General features: G+C 46.4%; 2 protein-coding genes across 2 annotated transcripts in view; one reads left to right on the top strand and one right to left on the bottom strand.

Moving 5' to 3' along the window:
- Positions 1-24,286, top strand: part of ITFG2 (integrin alpha FG-GAP repeat containing 2) — a 30,643-nt gene extending 6,357 nt beyond the window's left edge. The window contains exons 8-12 of the mRNA XM_005494540.4: positions 634-684; positions 1,154-1,245; positions 1,750-1,867; positions 2,454-2,627; positions 2,787-24,286. Coding sequence (XP_005494597.2) covers positions 634-684; positions 1,154-1,245; positions 1,750-1,867; positions 2,454-2,627; positions 2,787-2,929 — 578 coding nt within the window. The 3' untranslated portion in view covers positions 2,930-24,286. The remainder of the gene's footprint in view (positions 1-633; positions 685-1,153; positions 1,246-1,749; positions 1,868-2,453; positions 2,628-2,786) is intronic.
- On the bottom strand, positions 5,057-23,910 carry NRIP2 (nuclear receptor interacting protein 2). Its single transcript, XM_005494541.4, has 6 exons — positions 23,680-23,910; positions 18,906-19,082; positions 14,456-14,538; positions 13,915-14,042; positions 11,982-12,034; positions 5,057-11,176 (listed from the first exon to the last, which is right to left on the bottom strand). Exons 1-6 carry the CDS (start codon positions 23,908-23,910, stop codon positions 11,084-11,086), a joined length of 765 nt encoding a protein of 254 aa, XP_005494598.2. The 3' UTR covers positions 5,057-11,083.

Below are 24,286 nucleotides of genomic sequence, written 5' to 3'. Positions count from 1 at the left end.
CCAAGGGGAAACAGCACATCTCTTGGATCAGAGCCTGTCTGGGTGCTTATCACTAGGGGCAGCTAAGCACCCAACCAGCTGGCTTTGCTTTAGGCTGATCTGCAGAAAGGGGGTGGTTTGCAGCCTGGGAGTGTGGAGGGGGCTGCAGTTTGGAGCTGTCTGTGGGCACTGGAGGTAGGCTTGTGTTGTTAACCTACTCTGGGGAAACTGTCTGCTTGCTTTCACCTCTGCTGGCTTGCCCCTGACTGCCAGGTTTCCTGGGTTCCTCCTCAGGGAGCCAGTGCCTCTCCTGCATTGTCACTGAAAGGGTTAAATGCAGCTTCCATTGAGTACTGCTCCATTCCTCTCTCTGAGTGTGTCATCTTTTTAAAACTTGACCTTGCATGTCTTTTCTTTTTTTAGTAGCTAGGTAGAGAGTTTACTGAAGGGCTGAAACAGCCCAGTGGTCAGGGAACTCTCCTCTTCAGATTTAATTAGTGACATTTGTCACTGCTGTCCTGCACACAGCTGGGCAAGGAAGGGAGGCAGCATGGATCAGCTTGGTTTGGATCTTTTTTATTGTTTTCTGGAGAGGGAGGGGCACGATGTTTACAAAATGGCATCAATGGCAGTAATTTTCTTTTGTACTTACAGGCTCCAGTGAGAATGGTGGCTCAGGTCTCTTTGCCCTCTGTACTCTGGATGGTAAGTCCTGCCAGTGTCCTGGAAGAAGACCTGGGGGGGGCTAAGGCCTGTCACTAATTGAAAGCAGGGATCCAGGGGCTCAGTACTTTTGATTTTTAAAAGAATGGGAAGCTGGGCTTCAGAAACTCTTCAAGGGTCAGGCAAGAGAATTTGATTCCAAGACCCCTTCTGCTGACATATTTTATATGAAGGCACAGAGGGCACTGTGAGGATAGATGCTTGTTTATGTTCCACTCTGTCATGGCCAGTGCCCCCTGCCCAGTAGTGCTGCAGTATATCTGCATGATGGGAGCCTGGTAGGTGGGGTCAAGTGTCCCCTGTGGATTTAGCAGCCAAGTCCATCCCTGTGCTATTAGCAGCTAACTCTCTGCAGCCCTGAGTGTTGAAAGAGTAGGGCCTAGCATTAGCATTAGCAAGCATCTTGCTCTCTTTTATTGTTTTCAAGACAGTTGTTTTCTTCTTTCTTTAGGAACACTGAAACTGATGGAGGGAGCAGACAAGCTGCTCTGGTCTGTTCAGGTTGATCACCAGCTCTTTGCTCTGGAAAAGCTGGATGTTACAGTGAGTATCTGAGTAAGACTGGGAGAGATGCAGACAAAAACTCAGCATGGCTTTGTGCATATGAACTTAGGAAGGGCAGGAGGAGTATGACTCAGTTGGAAAAGGCTGGGATTATCTCAGGATTACACAGTGTTCTGGCTGTAGCAGTACATTCTGCACTCAGGTCAATCTGCCCAGCTGCAAGAGGTTGAGCTGTGTCTGCCTATTAGACCCAGCATCCATTTATCCATTCATAAACCTTTGTCTCCCAGCTGTTTTTCAATCTTACTGCAAAGCTGAATGGTTTTGCTTGCTGATAATACCCTGATTGTCTAAAATCTCTTACAGTATGTAAGGATTGCCATATAGAAGAGAGATGAGGTCCAAGTGCAAAATATCTGGATGAGATATCCAGAAGTGACACCTAGACATTAGTGTTGTGTCTCTGAACCAGCCAGAAAGATTCTTGGCTGTCCCTGGGAGTAGGTGGCACCTGTGTAATGCTCAGTGCTGTGGTTCCTGCAGGGCAATGGGCACGAGGAGGTGGTTGCGTGTGCGTGGGACGGGCAGACGTACATCATCGACCACAACCGCACGGTGGCCAGGTTCCAAGCAGATGAGAATGTCAGTGCCTTCTGTGCAGGTGGGAAGCCTGACTGCAAAGCCAGCCCTCACAGTGTTTTCCCCTCAAAGCTACTGCTCCCATCTAGGAGACCCAGAATCCTTTGTCTGCCTGCAGTGGGGAATAATTTCCCTGTGTGCATGTTGCAGAACGCCCAGCTGGTCTTTCCTCTGGTGGCATCTGGGAAAAGTAACCGTGAGAGAAAGTGATGCTGAGACTTGTCTGTGGTGGCTTGGGGTTTTTTCCTTGTCCTTTTTGGAGGTGCTACAGTGGTCTCTTGTCCTCCACACTGCTTTTTTAATTTGCAGACTTCTAAGCTGTTCTTAAGTGGAGATAAGGAGCCCATGGAACCAACCTGAGCTTTGGCTCTGCTCAATCCTGTCTCTCTGACCTTCAAGAAGCAGCTTGCACATTCCCAAGCTTCATGCAGTTCAGAGACAGCTTCTTGGATTGTCTCAAAGGGACTTTGTATACCCAGGCCCATATCTCTGCCCAGGTGCTTGCTGTTTTCTGGTAACAGCTTTGGTACCTCATCATGACATGTCAATTATTTGCTTTCTCTTTCCTTCTGGAAGTAGTCAGATCTCCACACTTCTGCTTTCTGCAGGCCTCTATGCATGCAAAGAAGGGAGCAACAGTCCCTGCCTTGTTTATGTCAGCTTCAGCCAGAAGATCTACATCTACTGGGATGTGCAGCTGGAGAGAATGGAGTCCACCAACCTGTTGAAAATCCTGGATGGTGACCCAGAGTTTGAAAGTCTCCTGCAGCAGCTGGATGTAGGTGAGTGCAGAAAGAGTGGAGGACGTACAGAAAGAAAGAGAATGAGATGGCAGATGATGTGCTGGAAACCAGAGTATTTCTTGAGGAAGAGGCTTTCACACTGCCTGGTGAGAATGCCTAACGTTAGGCCTAACAACAGGTTTTCTCTCTTCTCCTTAGACAAAAACGATGTTGATGCTGTCAGAAACCTGATTCACAAAACACTCTATTTTCCTGAGAAATACCATCTCAGCAGCCACTCGCAGGATCCTGCTGGAACAGATTCTTCTGCCCACTGCAGTGGCATCCAGGATCCCTTATAACAAGAAGGCTGACATCTTTAATGCCAGCACAAGCTCGTCTGCAGCTGGAGTTGGGCATCTGATGAAGATGACTGTTCCTTCCCTATCTTGTGAAAACTTCCTAACAGGAAAGGGTCTACAGGCTGTGAAGGGATGTTCTTGGCTGTACGCTTGCCTGTATGTGGTGGGTTGGTTTGCCTTCAGAACAGAAAGGGCCAAGGATCTTGCATGTAAGCCTTCTATTGCCAGTTTCCATAATCCTCACTGACTAGAGTGCTCCACTGGTCACTGTGAAGGAGCAGGGAGGTCACACATTGAGAGAACAGCTGAGCCAAGTCCCCGTTTTGACCTATTCTTGGAAGTACTTCAGTGAATACTTCTGAATTCTTAGCAGGATCACAGTGCAGGAAGTGGAGATGGAGGGACTGAGTTAGGGTGCAGGCATGGGCCTTCTATCCCACAAAGGTGTATTTAAAGTCTTTGCTTTGCTGCTGCTCTTCTGCCAAGCAAGAAGCAGTTTCTTGCAAATCACTTGTTCTGAGTAGCTGGAGACATGCACAACTTGCACTAATGAGGTGTGGAGACAGAGCAGCTCCAGCAAACCCAGCTCTGGTCAAGAGTCATTTCTTGTCTCCATCTTCTTGGGCAGGGTGATCTCAGAGAGCGATGTGACTTAAAGCAGCTGTGAAGCAGTCAGTAAGACCAGTCTGACTGAAGTGTGGATCTGTGGTGCTATGAGAGCTTGGCCATCCACAATATATAAGCAGGGAAAGTGGAAATGCCACTCCTGCCTCTTGTTGTGGAGAGCATCATGCTTTGAGTCCTGCACAGCTGAAGGAGGTGGGCTGGAGGTGATGTTCAACTGGCTGGAATGATGAGTCTGGTAAAGGGGAGCTCATTTGCAAAAGCCCGAGCATGAACCTTTCCACATGCTGTTGTTGCTATGCTTTTCCCTCCTAAGCTTGTCTCTTGCCTAACTCAGCTTGTTAGGAAAGGGGCAGCAGGCCTACCTGCTGGCTTGCATAGATTACCCCCTCTCACTTGTGTGCTGTTTTATGGGACATGTGTGATGGATGGAGCTGTCTCTTTGCCCTTACAGCAGCCTGGGTCACAGCAAACACAATTCAGTGATCTGGAGCAAGTGGCAGCATTTAAAGATCCTGCAGGCAGTTGAAAACGTGCTGTGCTTTATTCTGCAAAATATCCAAGGGCAGCCCTAACTGGGAGAAAGTGCTTTGTATAGGGAAAAGGAGTGTCTTGCCCTTGGGTGAAAGTGACTGTTGCTGAAGCAGTCCTGTGTGGTAGAAGGGCAGGATCTTTACATAATAAGCCTTAGCTGTTCTTTGCAGTTTCCCTCTGTATATTTATATAAGCTTTTCAGAGGACAGTGCTGTCCTCTGTATTTGGTGGCAGTGGAAGTTGGAGCATGGAGCAGTGAAATGGTGTGACCTGCTCTGTACCTGCCAGCTTGCTTCTCAGGCCACTGTATCTTCTGGCTCTCTAACTGCAATGGAAGTTTCTTTCCATTTTAATGGCCTTGCTGAGAAGCATTTTTAAATGTTCCCCTGTCCTACTAAGTGCTTGTGTAAAACTGAGCTCTTCAGGCAGGACCTTTCAAGTAATAATAAAGCTTATTAACAGTGGTGTTGAGAGCAGCAAGGCTGGAGTCTGTGAGCTGTGCAGAGCTGATACCACAGGGGCCATCTACTCATGGGCTAAAGCAAGGAGTTTGTCGTGAAGCTTGTCAGACCTAGACTGTAACCTCAACAAATTGTCAGCTCTTGTGACACTGAGATGTGCAGCCACCCATCCCAGCAGGAATCATCACCTTTGCTTCTGGCAAATAGGGCCTGGCAGGGAAACAGGATGGCTTACACTCATAACAGAACAACTGAGTGCTGTCTGTCCATGCCAAATATAAACCTTTATTAGCAACGCCAAATATAAACCTTTATTAGCAACACAAGCGCAAGGGGTGTACAAATGGGTGCACATGGCTGGAACTGTTTTATGCAAAACAAACTTTGCTGTACAGGTTGAATGATTTCCAAGAAAGGAAGGTCAAACTGATCCACTGTTGGACTATTCATTGTTGACAAAAAATGAGAAGTGGTTGCTGAGGAAGAGATGACATTTTTCTAAGAACCATCTTTAAAAGAAAATGGGGCAAAAGCCTTGCAAATATTGTGCACCCCAACCCTCTTTTGCTGGCCTGAGGATAAAATTGCTGTGCAAGCCCAGGCAATGCACACTATCAAAAGCAGAGGTGAGAAAATACAGACACTACAAAAACATCTGTTCCCCAAAACTTTTCAGCTCTTAAAAACCATTGGAGAGGAAAAATACTAACATTTGAGGGCTTCCCCTGACAGTTTTGTATTGCATGCAGCCCATAATAACTTGCAGATGCATTTTGCTCCTGTGCCCCTTGTGCACAAGAGAAAATGAAAAGTGTCTACAGAAGAATAAACTGAACATCTGTACCGTTCCTTGGCCAAAAGATGGCTTTCCTTATTTTTTCCTGCCTTGAACTCCTAAGTGCCAAATACTTCCTAAAGTCTGTTATTCAGGCTACTTCCACTGGCAACAATTTTTCTGAAGTCCATCTTCTCTGGGAAGGAGCCACTTGAGGCCCTGTCTCTGGAGTGATGGAGTTACATTATACTTTCTTTGTAACTAATTGTCTCTTTGTCCTTGCCAGCCGACACAAGCCGCAGAGTTGGAATGAGAAGTGGTTCCTTCCCACACAGCAGAAAATTTTTGCTGTATCCTTCTCTAGCAGATTGGCATAACCTGCTGGTGCTGGGAAACTTTTCAACAGGGCAGCATTTGCAGGACACCTTTGTATGTCCCAGTGCCAGCACACAGCAAGTGAGGAGTCTGACAGTATTCTCAGGCACTGGGGGTATTTGCAGATAAATGATTCATGGCTTTGGTTCTGATGCTCAATTTACTAGCAAAAAAAATAAAGGGAGGGGGTTGCCTTATTTTCCTGAGACGTAATAAACCTGCTCTCCATCCCTGCCTTTGTTTTTATTATCTTTCTGCTATAATTTAGTTATTTCTATAACTCTTTAGGTGTATCCTGGCATGTGCCAGTGGAGCCTCTTGAAAGGAGGATTGAATGCAAGTGTAGGTATGTGGCTCAGTGGTCTTCAATGCCAGAGCTCACCTGGTGGTGGTGAAAGGAGCAAGCCTCTGGGAATATGGATGGCTGCAACTCCCATTCTGTTCAAAAGCAAGTGACCCCAAGCTCCTGGAAGGGGTCCTGGTTATGGCTTTGGCAGAGTGCCTGTTCTCAGGAAGGACACAAGTCCTTCTCCCCACGCCAGGTGTATTGCACACTGTTCCAGAGATTTGCCATGGCCGATCTTTCCCTGCAGACTGTTCCACAGCTGCCATGCCCACTCTATTAGAAAGCAGCCCTGATAGGAACTGACCACCAAGGTGCTTCAAAGAGATTATCCCTAAAATAATAACATTCCATTTTTTATATTGGAGGGACAGGTCTCATCACTAGGAAGCCAGTGTTGGACACAAACAGAATGTGCCTATGGCCTGCTCTGAGCTGGCACTTTGTACTGAACTTCTGCTTTCTGTATGAAAGTGTTGGCATTTTTTGATTTTCAGTGAAAAAGACTTTTAGATTATTCCTTTGTTCCCTTTATCTCCCAAAAGCAATAGAGATGACTGGAATTGGGAGTAGGGAAAGATATATGTATAATAGACTTTTCCAGGAGAAACTACAATTAAGACAGTCTTCAGCCTTGCCAGCCCACTCAAAAATTACTTACTGTGCTTCCCAGTGTTGGAAGACTTAAAAATTACCATGTTTGTAGATGGGAGTTGAGCTGGCTTTTTTGAGATGTTGTAAGTCCTATTTTACAATCACATTTTAAAGCCAAGACTTCCTTCTTTCACAATGGAGATTGTGCTTCAGATGTAATGACACAAAAATGCTTTGGAGAAAGAAAAATATCTGTGGGCTAGAATTCAGAATACAGATGTCAAATGCAGTAACTGTGTGTCATTTTGTGCCAAGTAACTTGGGGAGATGAAAACCCACCAGGAGCTGTGTGGGTGAGGAAAGCAGGTACTGACCCTGTAGGGTTAGACTGTGATTTAGTGAATGGGTTGAAGCGAGGTGTCTGCCATGGCATCATGACCTGCAATTCTCATTTAGTCATATAAATATTTTTTTCTGGAAGTTCTGCCCGCAGCAAAGCTTGATGGGGAGGTTCCAAGATAACTGTTGGCAACAGATTCCTCAATGTCTGGACAAAAGAGACTTCTACTGAGTGGATCTCTGTTCAACTGACATGGACAGGAGGAAGGTGAAGAGTATGTCTTCTGCCCTGGAGCTGATTTCAGAGCAGAGAAATTTATTAATTTATTGCTTTCTTGGAAACATCCTCTCTGTGACTGGGAATTTATACATGCAGTTGTTAACAAAGAGGAAAGGCTGGCAAGATTGTGGCACAATGTGGGAGTGTATTAGCAGCCAGGGTACAAGGCAAGTGTTAAAAGGATTCTCTAAAAAGGAAAGAATTCCTTTTTGAAGGAAATTTGCCCCTTACCAGTGTGAAAAGAAGGAAAGGAGGATGCAAAGGAGTCACTAAGCAGAGAAGAGAGGAATAGATAGGGCTGGAGATTTTCACCTACTATAGCATATCAATTCAAAAATGAGCCTGAACTGTTAATGGTTTAGGATATGAGGCATATGATCCACAGAAAGGCTTCAAAAAGGCTGGAGGATGTTCTGGATGTGAGCAAAAGCAGTTATTCCAAGACAGACATGTAGGAACAGCACCTGGTGAATTCCAGCAGCAGCTAGAGTGCAGTATCTGCAGGGCTGCAAGTGACAGGCAGTAGTCAAAACAGAATTGTCAGCTCAAAGTTGTGGCAGTTTTCTGTAGGATCCCATCCAACACTCCTTTTAAATCATTGGAAAGATTCCTGTTGGCTTCAGTTTGAAGGCTCCTGCTCACCTACACCCTGCCCTAGCCAGGACCCAGCTGCAAAACTGCTTTCATGAGGAAGTGGCCAGCACTTAGAGCTGTTGGTGGCCCTCCCCTTCCCATGCACTTGTGGGCACCAGCAAAGCCCAGAAAAAGCTGTCAGATGCTCTGGAAGGCAGCAGAGACCTGCCTGGGCATCAGCAAAGCCCAACAAAAGCCCTGTGGTCCTCCACAGGGAAGCTGGGCCCCTTATGGGCCTGGCAAAGCTTGGCAAAAGCCCTGGGACACTCTGAAAGGCAGCAGGGCCCCTTGCAGGGCAAAGCAAAACTTAGCAGAAGCCCCAGGGTGCTCTGGAGGGAAGCAGGGCCCCTTGTGGCAAAAGCCATCAGATAGGGTTAGGTGGTCGTGGTTAGGTGCAGGGTTAGGTGGTTGTGGTTAGGTGTAGGGTTAGGGACATGGGTTAGGTGGTTGTGGTTAGGTGTAGGGTTAATGACACGGGTTAGGTGGTTGTGGTTAGGTGTAGGGTTAGGGACATGGGTTAGGTGGTTGTGGTTAGGTGTAGGGTTAGGGATATGGGTTAGGTGGTTGTTGTTAGGTGTAGGGTTAGGGACATGGGTTAGGTGGTTGTGGTTAGGTGTAGGGTTAGGGACATGGGTTAGGTGGTTGTGGTTAGGTGTAGGGTTAATGACATGGGTTAGGTGGTCATGGTTAGGTGTAGGGTTAGGGACATGGGTTAGGTGGTTGTGGTTAGGTGTAGGGATATGTTTAGAGTCGGGGTTAGGGGTTAGGTTTTGTTACATGGTTTGCAGTTTAGAGGTAGGGGTGAACTTTAGGCCTTGGAGTTTAGGTTTAGGGGTTGGGATTAGCTTCATGGTTAGCATTAGGGTTGGGGATTATGGTTAGGTTTTGGGATTAGGGTTTATAGTTAATGTCTTTATGATTAGGTTTCTGTTTTGGGTTTAAAGTCACACTGTAAATATTTGGGTTACAGTGTTAAATTTAGGGCGTTAGTTTTAATGTTTCGTTTTATAGTTTGGAGGTGGAGATTTGATTTGGGTGTTAAAATTAGCATTAAATTTTAGAGTTTGTTTTAGGAGTTGAATTTAGGATTAGGATTTAGTGCCTTACATCTTAGATTTAGTGTCATTGTTAGAGTTTATTGTTTGGGTTAGGGCTAAAGTCAGCTTTTGGGTTGTGACTTAGAGGGTTTTTTTAATAGATCATAGAAATTAATAAGATATGTAGTGGACATGGTATCTGTATGTATGGACTATTTGCCCTTGTTCTACATGCTGTTTTTAGAGGGCAGTGGGATTTGGAAACTGGGTGAGTTGATGCATATAGCAACAGGTGTTTTGCCTATCACAAGCAAGATTTTGTCAGCAGAATTGGCCCAGGCACCACATGCAGCTAGAATACAAGATGGTTTAGTACAAGTGTGAGCTGTCTAGACCCCTTGATAGGGATTTGAGAAGCCAGTCAGGCATGCAAGTGATACAAATCCAGGAGGAATTACTGCTGCTTTGGAAGACAGGCTCATGGAGCAGGCATGCTTTCCTGACTGAATGAAAGAACCATTGGTGTCACTCGAGAGATTCATGGAAAGCAGTTCATGCAGCCAGAAATAGTCAGATGCACAAGTAGAAGAGTGGCAGAGATGTCAAGGAATGTATCAGAAGCTGCAAGATATTATGACTAACAGTAAAAGTGTGCTGCTCCTTGTGGGAGCAGCAGATGCCAGTCACGCCAACCATCACTCGTAAGTGAATCCCAAATCATATCAGCCAGGCTTTACTCTGATGTCCATAGCATGTGTTAAACTAGTAGAGAAAAGAACTAACAAAAAAAAAGTAAAAATGCATACAGACGTTTTTTGAGAAGCACAACAGGGACAATGACCAGTTTGATAAAAAAGGAAGAGAGTCAGCAGTGTTTAATCCAGGAAAATAGGCCAAATGGGGTTGTCATTGCCTTTTAAAGGTGGATAAAGGTATATTTTGCAGTTTGGACAGTGAATCAGTAGCCATGAGGCATGGAACAAGCCCTGATCCGGTGCATTTTTCCTAGAACTAGTTAAGAATAGATTTTGTGTTTTTAATATAGCTATGCTTTAGTATGGAAATGAAAAAGAAATTTAAAAAATCAAATAAACCCAATTGTTAAGTGACTTAATAATCACCTTTAACATTCCAGATGAGTTCACAGCTCACTAACCAGAGCTGATGCTACAAATTCTCATTTGGTGCAAGAGAAGCAAAGTTGATGGACTGTGTGATGCCAGGACTCAAGGCTGATGATGTGTTTGTGTTTAATCACTGGATTTCAAGTTGGAAGAAGGGAGCTGACAGAGCAGAAGACTTGGTGTAATTCATCTCAGCATTTAAACTGAGTGGCAGGATCTCTGATGAAGCAGCAGAGGGAACGGGGATGCAGCTCTAGCGGCTGGAGTGCAGAGAGGAGTGGCCTGGCCAGAAGAGCAGGGTGTGCAGGTCTGGTTACAGGGTGTACACCAAGAGATGGTAAGCATTGCCATTCATATAATATAGCTCAGTGCCCAGAGATGCAATGGCAAAGCCCAAGCCCCTGTCAGTCCTTTAGGTGTCTGCACTCAACATTTCTGTGAAGGTTTCTTAGAACTGAGAGCTCTAAAACTGTTTTTGCCACAGTTTTCCCAAGAAAATGCTTCTGTTCTGCTCTGAGCCAGCAAAAAGCAGCAAAATCCAGCTTCCCAGAGTACAGACAAAGGGAACAGAGCCCTTCTGACAAAGAAACAGGACTGGTGTACGCTGGCATTGAGGCAATGAGAAGGGAAACATTTGTGGTAATCTTTGGAGGCCTTTGAAGAAAACGCTGTTCTCCTGTCAACAGAACAACTGGAGATTGTTCACAGAGACTCTCTTGTGAACAGTGTGTTGTAAAGTCATTAAAGGGGTAGCATAAATTTATTACAGAACCAGAAATTGGAGTGACTAGGGCCAAATAGCAGAACAAGAACAAAATGCCCACTCGGCACATCAGGACAAGCAAGAGGGTCCACTGAAAGGAGGGATATCTCAAGTTGAGGCACTCCTAGTGACAGCTTCCAGCACCCACTTGCCTTTTTCTCACTCCCCATTGAATGCCTCAGCCTAGAACTCAGCAAGGTTTGGGGCATGGGAGCCTCACCCTCATCTCTCTCTCATGGCAGCAAGTCTCCAGACATGGGGAATGCAGCCAGTCACTGACCAGGCTCTTCAGAGGCATGTAGAAAAGGCAGCTCCTCACTCAGTGCTTTAAATCTCAGCACTCCTTCCTCCAAGTCGATGCAACACTAAAGAAGGAGAGAGACGGTAATTTTCTGGACATTTCAGATAGCAAATCTCATTATATCTATGACTGGGGAGAACCTGTAACACCTCTCTGGGTTAGTGGAGACCTTACAGTTTTCCTTCCCTGTCCCACGTTCTACCTCCTTGCTCCAGCTCCCTGTAGTGGGGTTCATCTCCAATCCCTTCACAGGGCCATTTCCCTCCCTGCTTCCTATAACCCTCTCTGAGTTGATGTCCTCACATCCCTCAGCCATTCAACCCATTGTTTTTCCTGTTTTATGAGCCTGGCACGTGGCCACAAGTGTGTGACAGGCAGGAGCCAGCTTGCTGCAGCCATACCCTGAGCCACCCAGGAGCCAGGCTCAGCAGAGCACTGACCCTGAGCCAAGCTGACAAAAGGACTCTTCCCACTCATGGCCAGCAAGTGTTGGACACTGAATGTGATCACACAGCTGCACTTGGCTCAAAGCAAGGGCACAGCTTGTTCTCATCTGCCTTCCAAGGGCAGCACAGGTCTAATTCGTGCCTTTTCTTGTCTCCTCTTCAGTTTCCTCTTGCTGCTTGCATGTTGTATAGTCAGGAATACGGAAAATGGGAGATGTGATAGTATCCTACTGAGTGTTATCTTTCTTTAAGAAAGACTGGAAAGGAGTCAGTGACTCAGAGCATACTGCTCCCAGTCAGGCAGCTGTGTGGCAAGCATTGCCCTGAGAGACCTGGACATTAAGTAATTTTGATGCTTACAACAACCAGATCTTGGGGAGTTTCCTGAGAGGAGCTCTGCAATAAGAAGGAGCTGTTCCTTACCTTAAGAGACAACAGAGTCTGGAGGCCAATGCAAAACTCCAGCATTTCATCATCTGAGAAGAGAGAAGAGACTGATCAGGCTTTAGGTTATGTAATACTGCCTTGTTAAAGAAAGTGTGTCTCTCCTGTAAAAGGATATGAAATACAAGAACATCTGATTCATGAATTTTTATGAATCAATATAAAACAGATAAAAAATAACAAGGAAAAGGATAAGTTAAACACACCAACATTAACAAGCAGGTGGTAGCAGTGACAATAACAAATCTCTCTCTTCTGTCACTCACTGATGAGCCTTTAAAGGAGCTATTTAAGCATAGTCCTGTAGATGGTCAAAATGAAATTTGCAGCTGATAAGAGAAGGAAACCATGATTATCATGACTACTGTGAGATAAATTTGAAGGTGTTTGTGTGAATGTTTGAAACTTTATATGAGATAACAGAAGGGGCTTGTGAAATCCTATGAAACTTACTGTGGGCTGTGTAAGGGAAGGACAAAAGGCAGAAGGCAAGCAGCAGGGTGAATCAGGGGAGAACAAGCATGGGGAAATGGAAAGGAGAGAGGATAAGGGTCACATGCAAGCAGGCTCTTGGTTCAGTTTTCTGACCAAAGCCTGCACTTAATGGCTGCAATCCATCCAATCTTATTAAATAATTTTTATTAAGGTTTTTTTTTTTCAAGTTACATTTTACAAATGTGATTTGTCTGTCCTACTCATAACTGCTGCAAGTCTTCAGTGTCAGCAAACATAGAAGATGCCAGGGGTTAAAGTGGTAGCTAAGGGGAATTCCCAGGTCCTGGAGTCTGCAGTAATCAGCAGCCACTTGTAATTTCATTAGCACTTCACACATCTCCTGGAGGACTGCTTGCCCTGTAACCAGTGGCTGTAATTTATAATTTATTTCTAACCACATAAGTGAGAGCACAGGGAGATGTAAGATACAGATGTGGCAATTCTGCTTCTTCCAGGCAGCCATTTCCATGTTCCAACAAAATGGGTAGTAGGTAGCTGCTCTGGGGTAAATTCACCTGTTATGGTGCTAATACAGATTCCCCATGAAGGGCAAGAACAAGCAGAGTGGAAACCAGGAAAGAAGAGCAAGCTGGAGTGTGTAAGAGGAGGAAGCTTTTTATGGATACCTTAGGAATGTGGGAAGAATGTACATGAAAAGAGGGAGCAAGGGAAGCCTTGGAAGATGAACAGGATTCACTGAAGATGGGGAAACAGATTAAAGCAAGAAGGTAAAGCTGGAAGACTAATAGGGAGAAAGATCAGGGGGGAAAGATGACAATCACGTTGTTTTCAGAATATGCATAGCTTGAGGAAAAAGCTAACATGCACCCTTTCTGCTGTTTCTGGGCCTGCCTCAGTGCCCCTGGCCTGACCTTGTCTCCTATGGCTCCTTCCTTCACAGGGTCCTGATTCAGGACACTGAAGGAGACAGCTCTCTGGGGCTTCCAGGTTCTTTCAGGGTGCTCCTGCAGCAGAGGCACAGGAGCACACAGAGAAGCACTCTAGGAAATAAGCTGTACCCTCTGTTACTTTCTCTGATGACTTCCAGACAGCCAGAGATACAAATGCCCATTCCATAGGAGAATTTAAGGCACCAGAGGATTAATCAAGCCATCTGCAGAATTTTATGAAAGGTCCATTTTAGAATTGAAATGAGAATTTTGCACATCCTTAGTTAAGACTGAAAAAGGACCTATTTTCTCCCCACTTTCAATGTCTCCTCTGTACTCTTCCTATGCCCTTTGCCTTTGGTTACATTCAGGGTATTCACTTGTATGGTGATGTTGGCCTGCAGTGGAGGTGGCCACATCACCAACCTTCCACCATGTTATGCTTTTTCCAAAGGTCCTTTAAATGCCCTTGGCAGGACAAGAGGGACACAGGAGAAACAAGGGAGAGGAGGGACTGGCACTCTCACCTACAACCAGCGCTGAGCACAGCACTGTCTCCTGGCCAAATTGCAACTCCAAATGTTCTACTCGGCCAACAACGCTGGGGATGGGAGGAGAGAGGTCTCCACAGTCCATGGCAGACACTTCTTCCAGCCTGTGGGACACAAGAGGTGTTATTGCCTCAAGCAGAGGAAGAGGGGGAAAACCAGGACTTCTCACTGATGGCAGTTCTGGGTTTCACAGGAACAGGCCCACAAGAGGGGGAATCTCTTTCATACCATATGCCTGGAGGCAGATTCAACCAGCAAAACCTCAGCACCAGTCACCAGCTGGGCAGCTTTGCCTTGCAGCACATGCAGGCAGAATTGCACAGCTCTGCCTCAGAGCCTGGGGTCTGCACACACCTTTGCCAGTGCTCTAATGCCTTTCCCTGTAGCCCACCCTCTGCATCTTCTCCTCAACAGCCATGCCAGTCATTATCCCTGGGGATGGGAATCCAGAGTGCCTGGGTTCTTGCCATGGTGTTTCCTTTAGCCATCCCTCCTTTTATACTGTACAAAGACTTACCCCAGCTGGTTTAAACACCTCTTGGAGATGAGGTTTGGTAGACACCCAGTGTTAACAGTTGCTTTCAATACCTGACCTTGGCACTAGAAAAAACAACAACAGATAATTACTGTAGGCTCAAAATTGGCATATTCACTCCTCCAACAGTGTGAACTGGATTTTCTGAGCAACACAGCCAAGTTGTGGTGTTGTGCCAAGTAGTCAGAAGGCAAGAGTTTCATCCAAGACAATGGTGGTTTCCCCAGTGCTCTGCAAATTGCTCTCAAACACTTCTTTTTGAATTTGTTTTCCTTCATTTGTATTTGATTGTATCTTAGTGTGACTTTAACTTAACAGTGTTCCAGTCAGGAGATGCATAGTTAGAGAAATTGTTCATAAAACCAACACAGCAGAGCAGTGTAAGTAATATGCAAAAGTTTCTGAAGGAATACAAGCATGTGCTAGTTTTTCTGGGTTTCATCTCTCCATTTCTTCTTGTATTGCAGGGAACAATGTCCCAGAGCTAAACGTTTTTTCTTAGTAGAAAAGCTGCCAGAGGGACAAGTCTGAAGGAGAAGCAGGAGCACCCAGGACAAACACACCTGAAATGAGCTTGAATTTAAGGCAGTTCCCAAGATAACTGGCAAATCCATGTGACTCCTGAAACCAAGACACAACTTAATCAAGAGATTACTATTTTGTGTAGGGCTTACATCATATTCCTGTATAGCTCTTTAAGTTTATAAGACATGATATTACAATAGTCACAACTGGTGTCATTTGACAAAGGGGCCTGCACCCTGCCCTGCACCCAAGTAACCTGTGCATGATTTTACTGGAATAGTTCCCAGTGCTTTGCTCATTTGATTTCTTTACCCCTTTGGACATGAAAGGGAAAAGAAGATAAGGTTGCCCTCTGTTTTCTGTCCCCTCTGCAGAGAGGTCCTTGGTGGCAGGCCTGAGGTGATGAAGTAACAGCAGGTCACATTTATTTTAGGGGTCTGAAAACACAGGGTCATCAAGAATATCAATAAGAATTAGGTTGAGGGGAAAAAAAAAAAAAGAAGGCACAGGATTTAGTAAAGGAACTGGAAAAGATGGAGTAACTGTCATCTACAAAATGCATTTTTACCTATGGTGCCTGATCATACCTATGGCCTACTTCTTTTCCTTTTCAGGGTTCATTGTACTCCTACTATCATTTGTGTTTTTCCTGTGATTCCTTCTCTTCCATCCACTATGGCACCCTGTGACATGAACCACTCAGAAGATGCAGCAACAGACCTGCCACTTCTTCTCTACTCTTTTGCTCAGTCCCAACAAGTTTAAATGCTTGAACACCTTAAGCAGACCAGCATGCCTATGAGGGACTCTGTGCAGCACCAGCAGGGTCAAGGAAAATGTCTCAATTTGCTGATTTCTTATCTAAGCCTGTGTATGATTATTAATCATCACCGAGAGCTGAATCCAATATTTCCAAGATTTCATTTTCCAAAATGTGCTATCTGTGAGTAGTTATAAAGAGAAAGAAGAAAACAACTCCTGTGAGAAATACTGGAATGCTGCAAACAGACAATACCAACAGGGTCCCTTTCAGCCCAAACCATTCTGTGATTCTATGGCAAATCTCCCTTCTGATTTTAGAGCTCTGCAATATCGTTGCTGCCTGGTCCTCCCTAACACATCAGCCCTGCCTGTAAAGGCTGTGGCCAGACTAAGCAGAGAGGCAAGATAATGCACAGAGTGCAGGTGCATGCCAAACATCTGCCTCCATATCCTCTCTACTCAGAAACAAGACCTGGAGCATGGATAGCAATTGCTGAGGAATCACTTGGGAGCAGCAGACTTGAGATGCATGAGCTGCTCCTGTTATAATAAGCCTAAGCTGTATCACTAGGCAGATTACTGAGTTTTGCTTCAGAGCAGGCTGGGAAATCTGAGAGTTAGAGACTTGACAGGATATAATAGGACAGTGATTATTCTGTAGAAAACAACATTTAATCTCATTGAGTGTAAACAGCTCTTCACCACTAACCATTTCCCTAGAGAACTCACCAGGAGCCTGAGGAAAGTCCCTGGTCCAGCGTACCAAAACTACAATGCAGGCAGCTCATAACCACTGCAAGGCTTCTTGGAATAGAAGGACTTTTCATCACTTTACCCACTCTCATGTCTACTCCAGAATTTTCAGTCTGTTATTACCAATTGCGTTTATTTGTTATCTAAATGTCAATTATGGGAATTTCCAAGAAAGAGGGGAAGGGGAATCAGTAAGGATCACTATAATGAGCTGTGTTTTCTGAAAGGATGTCAGTTCTAAAGTCAAGAAGCTGCTTTAGCAAACAAAAGGCTGATCAATCCCAGATTGCTTTGGCATAGAGGAAAACTGGCCTTCTACAGCAGTGATGTTTTTCAGCATCTATTTCCAAGTCAACAAGAGACAAGCCCCACCACAAAAAATAACAGCTTGATTTTATGTTGCAGAGGCCAGTCATGACTAGTTTTCTGAAGTACTTCTCAAAAACTGTCACAAAAAGGGGCAATTTTGCTAAAGTACCATCTGGGCAACCCACCTAAGCAAATAGGAGGGTGAGTGACTGTAGTACAACTATTATAGACTAGGTCTGTCTGTGGTCTCTGGGACTTAAAAGGCCTTAGACATAGGGCAACTAAAGCTGTTAGGAGTGAAACCACTTACTGCCTGAAACTCCATGTACCACTGAAGTCTACATATATTTGGGTTTATTCCCTAGTCACATTCACAAGTCAGGTGATGCATTTGTTACCCCTTTGAGATTTTCAGCATACTTGCCTGTGTGTAAATGGTAGATAACCTTTTCTCAGGAGTCAGGAGAAAAAAAAGACTTCTCTGGGGCTGTGCTCCATTTCTAATAAAAACTGCACTATAATCAAGCAAATCTCCAAAAGGTACCAGCTCACCTCTCTGGTTCAAATGAACTGGCAGCCTGAATCCCATTTCCTGCCACAGCTCTGTTACTGACAGCAGAGGCTTTTTGAAGTTCACAAATGTGAACATCAAAAGCAGCAAGACAAAAAGAAGGGGAGGGGAGCTTCCCTTCCTTCAGTGTAAGATCAAGTGTGACAAACAGTAACTGGCTCCTAAGAAGGGCAGAAAAAGAGAGAAATGCCTGTCCAGAATTCAGGGAGCGTTACATGCAGTGTTAGGTCTATTTCCTTGCTTGTGATGCTCATTAACCTTCTTCTGTGAGGGAAAATAAAATGTGGGTGACAGCTGGGGTTCAGTGCATTAGAAACACAAAAGGGAGTGCCTGGTGGACTGTAGCACTGACTTACTTAGCTACTGCCCCTAGGATACAACACCTGTACATGCCTGTCCTTGCTCAGTGTACATGCCTGGCAAAAACCCCACCCTTTATTACTAAACTTCCTCCTGCAGAACAATAAGGAGAGGCTATTAAAGAAAAAGAAACACCTTTATTTGCTCAAAACCAGGCTCCAAGTGATTGGAGAAATTACCCTGAGAGCCATTCATCCTACCAGTCTGTCCCCAGGTGTGGTTATGTTAACCCAGCTATATTAAAGTCTAAAATGCAGGGTAAGCAATGCCTAATTGCAGCAGTGAAGGCTGCAAAACAAACCAGACAGTGGCTTTGCTTGGTACTGAGATGTCTGATCTAAGCCTTTCAGAAACTTCCTACCAGGCTGTGTTTTTATTATAATTTATTGTGCTACATGAATTTTCAAAGGTATATATGTTTTTCTTGGAAGTGTAGCCTTTACACTCGCATATGGGAGACGCTCTTTAGGACAGGTAACTGAACTAAAACCAGCTTTAAAAGGGGTTTTGTGCAACAGGTCTGTATCTTGGTGAGTCTCATATTTGCATGTTACTGTGCAGCTCTAATCATCCAGCCCTCTTCCACGGGCCACAGCTTTTGGATATGCTTTCTCTAACTGCAGGGGCCAGGGAGTAGTGTGCTCTGCGGTATAGGATGAAATAAGAAGAAAAGGAAGCTAAAAATACTGCTCCCATCAAGAGATGCAACTGTGCTAATTTGGAGCACAGTTAGCCACCTTCTGAGGAGTTCCTTCGACACCTGAGAGAATCAGACTAGACTGGAATTAGTTAAATGTAAATCAGCTAGAGGCACCTGTCTTCAAGTGATAAGGAGACGTTCCTTGCTTCCACATGCAGTTATAAAATACCTCATGTCATGGGAAAGCTGGCCTTCAAAGGAAGGAGATGTGATTATGGTAATTTATGTTCAAATATGGGCAACTAGAAGAAGGCATGTAGCAGAAAGGCTTTCCTCTGGCTTTTGGAAAACCTGCATCCAAATTCTAGGAGAGGCCATGCATGAATTCTCTTCTTTTTGGCTGCAGCTGGCTTTGCAATTTATAACTCAGCATGGCCCTTGGGAGGGCGGCAGCTGGAACTCTGAGCATTTGCCATCACTGTGAAATCAGCAGCTCTGTGTTGTTGCCTTACCTGGCACTGTATTAGCAGGGGTGAAGCCTCTTTTCTCCTGTCCTCTCCCTTTTCCATCTTTTCATCCTGGTCCTTTGCCAGCGGAGATTGAACCCGTGCAGACAGACCCCTGGCCTCGCCCCGCAGCTTGTTCAGGTTGCCTTCCAAGAGGCGCCGCTGGACCACGCTGTGAGGCTGCTGTCTCCATCACAAAGAAAGAGAAATCCTAGCTAAGTATGGAGCTAAAGACAAGATATTTGCTAGCCCAGGTATGCAGGTTGGAAATGCTTAACCCAAATGGTCATCCTGGTGAAAGACATGCTTATCCAAAAAAACTTTCTTTAAATCCCAAGGGTTTTTTTGGTAGCTGCTAATTCGGTGTTAAAGTGTTGCAATGTCTGCAACAGGCAGGTCTCTGGGATGCAATTATTGGAGGAGAGGAATATACCTGATGAATGCTCTCCCCACACATATCTGTTCCTTCAGCTAAACATGCACTGGAGAGTCTAATTTCTAATTAGAAATTTTGAATTAGCGCACTGCACAATTCTAATTTCAAATCAGTGCACTGCCTGCTGGGTGTGTGCTGACATCCCACCAGGCACATTCACACCTTCCAATGTGGGAGGGCACGAGGAACACAGCATGTGTGTGGTGCACATGTGGGCAAGAAAGCAGGACTGCAGATATTTTAGGTGTACCAGCTATTATTTGTAGTGAAGCAGGAAGCTCCCCTAGGAGGAAACTAAAACGAGCTTCTAATGTTCCTTGGAGTCTGTCTCTGCTCCCCACCATCAGATGCTCTGGATTTTGCCCAGTATTGATCCATCCAGTCCCTGCACAGCTACTGAATCAACAATGGGCAACACCAATGGAACAGGTGGCTGTTACAGGTAGCTTTGTCCTTTACCCATGTACTCAGCTCCATGGCCCTTCTGCAGGAGTGCAGCTGCTCTGGGCTGGCCATGGCATTCCCAGTAACAACAGCCTGTTAGGAGAAAGGCAAATAATCTAAAGGGGTTAATGTGCTACATCTTAAATGGATGTTGTTATCTCTCTAAAGAAAAAGAAAAAATTGAGTAATCTCCCAGGTGGTACAGCAGTTTGATGCAGGATCTTGTCAATGGGCAGGCCAAAGACCTGAACTAGACCAGAGCTGCCAATGAGCTGGGCTGCATTAACCCCACAGGTTCCTTGTGTTTCAGCCTAGCCCCAGAGAGCAGAGGCCAGGGAGTTGTGCAAGCTGCAATTTGAAGCACCCTGATTTGTCAGATTTGCCCCATGGTTGGTGCAGGAGGGCTGCCACTGGCTCTTTGGTCACAGTCAGCATTCCTCTTTGCAAGATGCCAAGTCCCTCTTACCTCTGCCTACCTGCCACCCAAGGGGTGACAGTCAGATCTTTCACTTGCTGCATCAGAAACACTGCAGCAGTTGAAAAAATGGGGCAAAAATATCCCTCTGTTCCTGGTCTTTTCCCATCCTGCTATGCTGGCCCACAGCACAGCTGGCCCTTGTGCTTAGCTCCCTAAATACTCTGAGCACAGTGCCAGTTTGGCTGCCAGCTAACATCTGGGCCATGGGAAAAGGGCAGGGAACAAACAGCAGGCCCCCAAATTCCCATCCTCCCTCCTGCCTCTCACAATCTGCCATGCAAAGACCTTTCCCCCTTCCTGCAACCTTTCCCACAGAATGAGCAAGCTCTTTGCAGCTGCCACCTCTGTCCCCTTCTTGTCACTCAGGTTGGGAAGGGGCCAAGTGCTGGTGGGGATTAGCTGAGCTTTGGGATTTTGGAGGCAGCTGGTTCAAGAGCAGACTCCCAGGGCCCTGCCTATCTTCTCTCTCATCAGTGACATGGATGGAGAAGTGGAGAGAGCGTTGTAGCTCCTGGACTGGTCAGAAACAATTAGATTTAGACGATGGTAAGGGAGGATGTTGTGAGTGTTGTGGCCAAGAGCTGGAAAGGATGCCCTCTCAGGCACTTAGAGGGACTAGAGAAGATTCCCAGTGCAACTTAGGGAAGGTTCAGGTTCTCCAATGTGAAACCTCCAGGCCTTGCTATGATTAGTGACATTGTATGAGCTGGGGATCTTGATTTTTGGGAGGCCAGATCTTCAGGCCTTCTTGGTACTTCCAGAATATTTTAGCTCATGTAGCTACTTTTTTTTTTTCCCATTAAAAAAAACCCCAAAACTGATCATGCTTTTTGTTGCAAAGGTGGAAACATGAGATTTCCACTGCAATATGTAAATACTCCTTATTGGAGACATGATGGGCCCATCAAAATACAGGCACTTCTGGATGCATTGCATAAGCTGAGTGCACATCCAGAATACACAGAAAAGAGTGGCAAAAAGTAAGAGCTTGTGACTGCAAAAGAAAGTAGGTATTTTATTTTAAATTACATGAGGCCTTGCTCTAGTTTTAGGACATGGAGCTGCCACAGCTGGAGTCTCTGGCACTGTCAATGGAGACCTGTTTTGGGGAATTAATTAAACTTTCCTCCCAGTGTCAGTGCTGTAGGAGTCAGGAGTGTTTTACTGTCTCTATCCAAATCAAACTCTCCAGCACATCCTACTGCTGCTTCATTTTCAGTACATTCCTTTTTTTGTATTCCTGTCGTCCAGGAGGGAGCCAGATCAATTTAGGAAAAAGAGATGGGGTTTTCATAGTGCTGAAGAAATGTCTATAAAAATAAGCCAAAAGCATATTTGGGACTCTGATTTGCAGTGCCCAAAACATCACAGCAATATCACAGTGTCCCACTGAGTTGCAGGAACCTTTGAATCCCACTTGGAATTTTAAGACCTGGTTCTTCTTTTGCTCCAAGCTAAAGCAGAAATGGAGGTACCACATTGACCCCAGGTAATGGCACTGTGTGTGTGAACTTGGCACAGTGGCCACACTTTGTTTTGTGCCCTCTAGCATCGGAGCAAAATGTCCATGTGGGAAAAACCCACGTCATGCTTTATTCACTGCTCCTTAGGTCCATGGTAAAAATGTTTCAGCTGTTCTGTTATGGACCAAACATGAAGTTGCAGTGGGTTGCAGTGGCTGAACATCGTCAGCATACAGCGAGTTCTCCTGCCTGGAATGGTTATTTCCAGCAGGAGAGCTGCTTGTGGCAAGTGATTTAGACAAGAACTGTCTCGCTCAAGGAACCCCTTAGGGCTTCAGGGTGCCAGTTGTCACTTTGAGGCATGGTGTGACAGGAGTCAATCCCAAAGCAAAGCTGGCAGATGTGTTTCTGCCTGCCTTTTGTGGCTGGGGTCAGCAAACGCGCACCAGAAGTCTCACAAGTGGCTCATCCCCACGCCCTGTCCGGTGTGGGGACAGGCCAGGGTCAGGCCCGGCTGTGCTCCAGAGGGGATGTTGGAGCTGCAGGGCCCCAAGGGCCAGCACTGGCTCTCCAGGCTCCAGCGTGGCCAGAACTCCTTCCCCACGGGGAGGAGAGTCCCTGCTCCTCGCCAGGACAGCACAGATGTGACACAGCTCTCACCCTCCAGCCGTGACCGCGCTCAGGGCTGGAGGGACGCTCCACACCGTCCCTGCTGACAGCCATGAGCGCAGCTGCAGAACGGGAGCGACGGCTCAGGGGGACTTGGAGGAGCCAGCCAGTCCCTGCCATGCCAGGGCCTCCCAGCAGCTGCAGGGAGGCTGGTGGGAGCGGCAGGACGTGCCAGCACGGAACGTGGCACTGACCCCTTGTCTGCAAGCCGCTGCACCCCGAGGTTTCTGCAGGGAGGATCAGCTCCCGCTAGTGCCAGGTCCCACACGTGTGTGGCCCTGTGCCACTGCGTGCCTCGGGAGCTGGGAAATGACTGGAGGCACACACACCAGAGCATCTGTGGTGCTGCTGCCATTGTCTGAGGATGCAGAGGGGAGCACAGACTGCAGGCAGGGACAAGATCTTTTATGACACCCACTGCCACAGATGGAATAAGTGATTGTGCCCCCATCACAACCAGACGTGAGCCCTCTTTTGGGAAAATGGTTTAGACCTCCACATCCTTGAGCAGTTTAACTCTACAGTGGAGAGAAGTTGGACAGCAAAACTGCCTGAGCAAGGAGAGTGTGTGTGCAGTTGAGCCAGTTATAGATCCTGTGGGAATCTGCTTCCAGCCTCGGGGAAACCCTTCCAGAGCACAGACTGCCAAGGCTGCTGGAACAGACCTCCCTCCCCGATGCTCCCTGATCCACGTCACCACAAGGAGATGCCCACAGGCCTCGCTCCGGTGCCTCCTCGCCTAAGGAGTCATCCAGAGTGCCAGGTGCTGCATCTGCCTGCCTGGTTTGCAGTCCTGCCCTTTGCTTGCCCCTCCATAAGTCCAGAGAGTGAAGGAAAAGAGAAAAATGTGAAAAGGTGACAAGGTCAAACATAAGTCTCCCAGAATTTCATTAATTGTACTTCCCTCCCTTCTGAGTCCAGGAAGCATTCTGCTTTTGAGCTGGATCATGCAGGGATACATGGGGGCTTTCAGAGATGTCCCACATGGAAATATACGTGTCACATGAACATACATAGGTATTGGGTGAATGGAAATTTGGATTCTGGAGAGTCCTTCCAGTCCGTGTCTGCCTGAGGAGTTTGGTTCCTATATGGAGGCACAAAAAGATGGATGCAAACAAATGAGTGATTAATTCTTTTCCCTCACCCTGACCTGCTTCTAGATGATCCTGAAGGGAAGTTTCATTTTTGCTGAACCTATCATCCTTGCACAAAACCTGACAGCAGCTCCCAGCTGGAATGAAGGCTGTCAGGAGAACCCCCTCCCAAACGGGATCCCACTGGACTCACCAGATCCTTGGAGGTGCCAAGCCTTGTCAAGCCATCCAGGGGCAGCAGATCAGCAGAGTCCTTGTGCACGAACTGGGTGGCCTGTTTGAGGCGCCTCTTCTGTTGCAGAATAGCTTTGTTCCTCAGCTCCATCTCACACTCCTGTCGCTCCAGGTCGGGAGCACCCTCGCTTTGCTTCTCCTCCTGATCTCCTTGCCCCAGTGCCGGGGGGCAACTCTTCCTTGTGCTCATGGTGAAGATTCAGACAGAACAGGTCCTTCTTGGTGTGCTGGGGTGTTCCCTGAACTCGTCTCCTGGTGTTTGCCCTCTGGAGGCTGACTCAGTCTCTGATCTCCTTTCCCTTTCTCTTCCTCACGGCTCTCCTTCTCTTCCTTTCTCTGCCTTTCCTCCTGCTCCCTCAGTTATAACTCACCCATCTCTGAAGTGTCTCGGTTCCTGTTTCTCCCTCTGTCCACTCCTCCGTGTCCCTGTGCTCCCGCCTCTTCCCCTCCCTCACTTCTGCCCTGACTGCAGCTTTGCCTCCTCCAGTCCGTGGGTCCGTGTCGTAATAGAAAAAGCCCCGCGTCAGAAACCGCTTTCCATAAATCACGGCAGAGCCGGCAGGATG

Source organism: Zonotrichia albicollis, chromosome 2, assembly GCF_047830755.1.
Source record: "Zonotrichia albicollis isolate bZonAlb1 chromosome 2, bZonAlb1.hap1, whole genome shotgun sequence".
NCBI lineage: Eukaryota > Metazoa > Chordata > Aves > Passeriformes > Passerellidae > Zonotrichia > Zonotrichia albicollis.
Note: the sequence above shows the minus strand (reverse complement) of the source record. Positions and strands in the feature narration are given on the sequence as shown.